At 44.0% G+C, this 6,469-nt stretch overlaps 1 protein-coding gene across 1 annotated transcript in view; it reads right to left on the bottom strand.

Annotated features, from left to right (window-relative positions):
- Positions 1-4,560: 4,560 nt before the first annotated feature.
- LOC143286381 (uncharacterized) overlaps positions 4,561-6,469 on the bottom strand; it is a 2,148-nt gene continuing 239 nt past the window's right edge. The window contains exon 1 of the mRNA XM_076593922.1: positions 4,561-6,469. This exon is cut by the window's right edge and continues 239 nt beyond it. Within this exon, the coding sequence (XP_076450037.1) occupies positions 4,561-6,469 (1,909 nt within the window).

Below are 6,469 nucleotides of genomic sequence, written 5' to 3'. Positions count from 1 at the left end.
AAAACACATTCACAACCCCATTCAGCCCTTATTTGTCTCTCCATCTTTTTTGTAAAGTGCGTATCTTGTAAAAAATAGACTGAATATTGTTTTTGTTTTAAGCATTGTAAAACATCTTTCCTTTTTTGAAAACCACCTAGCCTCTGGAAAGTTAAGGATGATAAATATATTTTTTTTAGACTACTCATGAATGAATTGTGTATTGGACCATACATATTGAACCGTTAATATTTCAAAAACATAGTTTTCCACCTGTACCATCTTTTTTAATCTAAGAAATAAAAAAAAGAACAAAAAGGATAATGAATTCCTTGTTCTGTACAAACTGAAGCATCAGACACTCAAATATTTGGAGAAAATCAAAGGAAATATATGAAAAAGAAAGAAACAAGACAAAATATTGCCCATTCACATAAAAATACACATACACTGGCAACGAAGTAAAACAAAGCAAAACAAAAACAACAAGAGAGGCAAGGCCTTCAAGACTCACTTGTGATACACTTGAAAAAAAATCTAATCGTTAAAATGTGTTCTGTATTTGTTATTATAAAGCTTCGCGTTAAAAAAGAAAAAGAAAAAAAAAGTCCTAACCAGATTCGAACCCCGCGTGTTCGGGTGAGAAGAAACTGCCTTATCCATTACACTATCGTGGCTCCTTAACTGACGTTCTAAAATTTAACATTTGAACATACTTTTTTAAAGGGCGATAAATCAATTGCGGTATTCGCAGTGAGAACGTTGTTTAAATCATATTATTCTGGTGTATCTTGGGCATTCAAAAAATCTTTAAGGGCAATAAAAAATTCTTTTTAATGGCTATCGCCGCAATCACACTGCAACATTTAGCTGTTTTCACTAGATCTAGTTAGATATACAAGTTTAGTTACACCCGCCGAGAATGTAGTACGACACGGTCAATTCAATTTCTCTTTTATGTTCATTCTAGTTTTATAGTTTTAAAGTTGATATGAAAATTTAGTGTTTTGTTAAACTAATAACATGTAGAGCCAAGTACAAGTACTTCTAAACGTCGTAAGAAGTGAAAAGGACTTCATTTTGAGAAAAGTCAAGACTGGAAATTTTTTCGTTTCATCGTGATCAGTTCAAGGGTATTAACTCGCATGGTTTACAATTTTTAACTGTGAATTCCGACTGATTCTGTTTATATTTTTATGGCAGTTTTGGGCATAATTCAGTAAGTGATGAGGCGTTCACAAATCTTTCTTTGAATAAATATTTAACGGTCTCCTTCTCCAACTTTCCATCACATGTTATCGTGTATTGTCCATTGAACATAGGATTGAACGGGCAGGTCAACAACTTGAAACAAAATGGCGTCGTTCGCGTTCGCGAAGAATATGAGCACGCACTTTGAATGTGAATAAATATGTGTACGCAATTGGTTTTTGCCCATGACCTTCAGGGCTCAGCCAACAGATCTGTAAAGTCCACTCGTCGTATTGATTTTAGTATTTTCCGAAAAAGACCACTTGGGCGAATGAACATAGTGAAAGCCCTGTACACTGAGAGTAAAACACACAAGCTTTTTATATATTGAGTTTAATTTCAAAATGTAATGTTTAAGATGAGAAAGATCAGTTTAAAGCAAATTAAGTCCCCTAGCATTAATTACAGAGTAATTTCCCTTTTTTTACTATCTGCACCAAAACGTTTGCAAAAATAAATAAAACTTCCGTGCTTAGCAAAAGAAGTTCCTGTTTGAACAACAAATTATAATAATGACTGCTCTTGTTGTTGTGTCAGAATATCAGATCAAAGTGCCAAGTTTAGAGAATACCAAAAATATAAATATAACAGTAAATGCAGTTTGCATATAATTGGGCTTCATTTTTTACTTTTTTGTGCCCATCCCAGAGGTGCAATATTGTTTTAAATAAGATGACTGGAAAGAACTGAATTTTTCCTATTTTTATGCCTGATTTGGCGTCAACTGACAAAGTATTTGCAGAGAAAATGTCAATGTTAAAGTTTACCATGGACACACAGATGCACACACACACACACACACACACACACACACAGACAACCGAATGCATTTTCTTTTGGTCTGCCCTAAGTACTGTTCCCTGCGCTCTCAGTTTATTCCTGCTAAATTTCACAAACATCCAAGTGCATCTAAGATGTCCATGTTGTTATCTTGTGCGAGTGAGAGATTGAGTGTTAGTATATGCAAGTTTGTATTCAAAGCGTTTTCATTACGAGCAAATGCTCTAGAACCGTTATCGATGCCCATGTAGTTCAATGGTTGTCCTAGTATTCATTCCCTGTATTAATTTTGTTTGTCCTTGTGAACTCCATTGTTATGGATCTGTGGTCTGACAATTAAAATATTTCGACTTCGACTTCGACTTCGACACAGACAACCGAACACCAGGTTAAAACATAGACTCACTTTGTTTACACAAGTGAGTCAAAAACAAAAACAAAAACAGACACCTGTTTCCCTCTGACCATCCTTGGCGATCAGGGAACACAACATCGCACAACTTGTCATGTATGATTTCATAAAGCCGTGTTTCACGAAGCAAGAAAAAAAATCCCTGTCACATTCTCGTGGAACGTATTTTTTCCAAGATGTGTGTGTGTGTGTGTGTGTGTTTCAGACTATGACTTCATCTCCGCAAAGGATTGTCTTCATATATATATATATATATATATATATATATATAAACATCAGTATCAATTGTGAGATGTAATGCTGATGATAAATAGCTAAATAAAATAATGCACCAATCGGTCCTACAATCCGACAAAAATTAACACTTGATCCAGGCAATCAATGATCAATCAAACATTCAGTGTGTGTAAATCGACAGTTTCATAAGCCGGGGAGGGGAGAGAGGGTGGGTGGAGGGGGGAGAGACGCATGACATGTGTTTTTGAATACATCATTTCAGCTTTTGGCGTACAATTTCAAATGTATTATGATTTTCCTACACAAAGAGTGTATGGTGGGAAAGGTGTGAAAAGACTTGAGGAAGGAGAAAAAAAAAAGTGCCGAGATCAAAACAGAGGCAAACACAATGAAAAAATCCAAAGGGGTTTTGGCACATTGTATTGACGTTAGCGTACTTTTAATATCTGAATATGAAACGGTGTGTATGTATTTGGAGGCGGGGGTGTGCGTGTGTGTGTGCGTATGTGTGTGCGTGCGTATGTGTGTGTGCGCTGGTGGGAAGATGGGTGAGTAGGTGTTTTGAAATTCATTCCGTCCAAGCATGTGAACGAATATATTGTTTATGTATAAATTTTTCACAAACATGTTTACAAAGTAGTACACCATGGCATTAAATGCTTTGCCAGTTCATGTGGACAGAAAGGGTAAAAACAAGTATTTACAAATAACAAATGGATCAGTCAATCAGTCAGTCAAGTCATCAGTGAATCACCCAGCAAAATATGAACCAGTTGATTAATGGATAAATTAACACGCGTACTTTATTCCTTTACCCCCCCCTCCCACCAACCACACACACACACACCCTTCTCTTTTCTTTTTACCTCTTCCTCACCCCCTTTATCATCTTCCATCCTTCCTTCCTTCCCTCACCCCCCTGCTCCATCTTCCATCCTTCCTTCCTTCCCTCACCCCCTTTATCATCTTCCATCCTTCCTTCCTTCCCTCCCCCCCCCCCCCTGCTCCATCTTCCATCCTTCCTTCCCTCACCCCCCTGCTCCATCTTCCATCCTTCCTTCCTACTCTCACCCCCCTGCTCCATCTTCCATCCTTCCTTCCTTCCCTCACCCCCTTTATCATCTTCCATCCTTCCTTCCTTCCCTCACCCCCTTTATCATCTTCCATCCTTCCTTCCTTCCCTCACCCCCCTGCTCCATCTTCCATCCTTCCTTCCTTCCCTCACCCCCCTGCTCCATCTTCCATCCTTCCTTCCTTCCCTCACCCCCTTTATCATCTTCCATCCTTCCTTCCTTCCCTCACCCCCCTGCTCCATCTTCCATCCTTCCTTCCTTCCCTCACCCCCTTTATCATCTTCCATCCTTCCTTCCTTCCCTCACCCCCCTGCTCCATCTTCCATCCTTCCTTCCTACTCTCACCCCCCTATATCATCTTCCATCCTTCCTTCCTTCCCTCACCCCCCTATATCATCTTCCATCCTTCCTTCCTTCCCTCACCCCCCTATATCATCTTCCATCCTTCCTTCCTTCCCTCCCCCCCCTGCTCCATCTTCCATCCTTCCTTCCTTCCCTCACCCCCTTTATCATCTTCCATCCTTCCTTCCTTCCCTCACCCCCTTTATCATCTTCCATCCTTCCTTCCTTCCCTCACCCCCCTATATCATCTTCCATCCTTCCTTCCTTCCCTCACCCCCCTATATCATCTTCCATCCTTCCTTCCTTCTCTCACCCCCCTGCTCCATCTTCCATCCTTCCCTCACCCCCCTATATCATCTTCCATCCTTCCTACCCTCCCCCCCCCCTGCTCCATCTTCCATCCTTCCTTCCTTCCCTCACCCCCTTTATCATCTTCCATCCTTCCTTCCTTCCTTCCCTCACCCCCTTTATCATCTTCCTTCCTTCCTAGGGGGTTGTGGTCAAGCCCCGCACAGACAGAAGGCGATAGACTTCCTGCATGACACTGCCTGTGAACTGAGAACCACGATCAGTCAAGACCTCAGCAGGAACGCCTGTACGTATCCACATGGTGAACAACGCCTCAGCCACAGTTCCAGCCGAAACGTGTTTGAGAGCGACAGCTTCTGGGTACCTGGTCGCATAGTCGACCATTGTTAAAATGTACCTGTTGCCAGACTCAGATGAAGGGGATATAGGTCCTACAATGTCGACAGCTACTCGACTGAAGGGCTCTGAAATGAGGGGCATCTTGACGAGTGGCACTTTCGGGACTCGACCCTTAGCTACCGTCTTCTGGCATCTGTCACAAGAACGGACGAAACGCCGAATGTCAGCACACATGCCAGGCCAGTAGAAATGTGGGAAAACTCTTCCCTGTGTGCGCTTAACCCCAAGATGACCAGACATGGGGGCTTCATGGGCAAGAAGCAACACTGTGGAACGCAGTTCCTTAGGAACACAGATTTTGGTTGCTTCCCCCCGATGGTCCTTGAAACGCCGCATCAGTATTCCCTGCTTCCTGAAGTACATGACCTCTCCAGATCGTGTCTTTTTGACTGCTTTAGACACAGCCAGCTCCCGAGCTTGACACAGGTCAGGATCGCTATCCTGCTGAAGCTCTAGGTCCTGTCTAGACACATGGATCTGGATGTCCTTGGCAGGCAAGGGAGATAACCCTTTAGCCCTGGCAGCTGCTTGGGCCCGCGTCTCAGCAGCACCCACAAGACTGGCGTCCGAGTAAACGGGCACGGGCACTGAAGTGCCATCCTCGCGCCAGGCAGTATTGCCAATAAGGACCTCTTCCACAGGAGCCTCCATTACTGCCACGTCTAGCCTGCCTTCCACGAAAGGAGACTGGAAATCTACCCTGGCGATGGGTAGGACAGAGGTGCACCTTGATTCGGCCAGCACCACACGGACAGTCGCTCCAGTGAAAGAATCTGGACTGACCAGATGGCGTGCAACGACAACCATGTGAGCTCCAGTGTCTCGCAAAGCCGGGACTGAAAACCCGTTGACAACAGCCTCACATCGTGGTGAGTACTGCTTTGCCGCACAGGAAACGCAAAGAGATGGAGGTGGGGAATGGGAACCCTGCTGCAGAAAGCTCGGCTGTGCAATAAGAGAAACCTTCTTCCGCTGGCGGCACTCTTTGGCCACATGTCCAAGTTTCCCGCAGAGGAAACAGGTAACTCCTCTAGTGCTCTCGACACCCCTTGAGCTGTCGCTAAGAGCGGCACTACTTTGTCCAAGAGATGCGGCCTTTTGCTCTGCATGAGGTTTGGAACCAAGACCATGATCCCTGGATTTCCTGGAAGCTCGTGCTTCACTCTCAGCCATCCGTCCCGCTCTCCTGGCACCGACAACCTTCGAGGTAATGCGTGCAACATCCTCCACCCTGTCTGGTTCTTCGCGCTTAACCTCACTGACGAGGTCAGGGTTAAGGGTAGTCAGGAACTGTTCTTGAAGGAACAAGTCCCTTAGGTCCTCTGCACTGTCGTAATCGCGACCAGCAGCTGTGCACCAGCGAGACAGACAGACCTTAAGTCTTTCCAGAAATTGGATAAAGGTCTCTTCTGTAAGCTTCCGCATCAATCGGAAACGCTTACAATACGCATGGGCATCTAGCCGAAACTCGCGGAGTAAAGCAGCTTTCAATGACTCGTAGTCATGAAGTCTCTCCGGAGGCACTCGCAGACAAGCGTCCCTAGCTCGACCTTGTAACAAGGTTACTAAGCGAGCTGCCCATGAACTTGGCTTCCACTTATTGAGAAGCGCTACCCTCTCAAAATGGGTCAGGAAATCGTCGAAGTCGTCCTTCCCATCGTAGGGAGCAAGGGAAAACGGTTGGCTT

This window comes from Babylonia areolata, chromosome 10, assembly GCF_041734735.1.
Source record: "Babylonia areolata isolate BAREFJ2019XMU chromosome 10, ASM4173473v1, whole genome shotgun sequence".
NCBI classification, from domain to species: domain Eukaryota; kingdom Metazoa; phylum Mollusca; class Gastropoda; order Neogastropoda; family Buccinidae; genus Babylonia; species Babylonia areolata.
The sequence above is the reverse complement of the archived record's forward strand: the minus strand, read 5'-3'. Positions and strand labels throughout refer to the sequence as shown.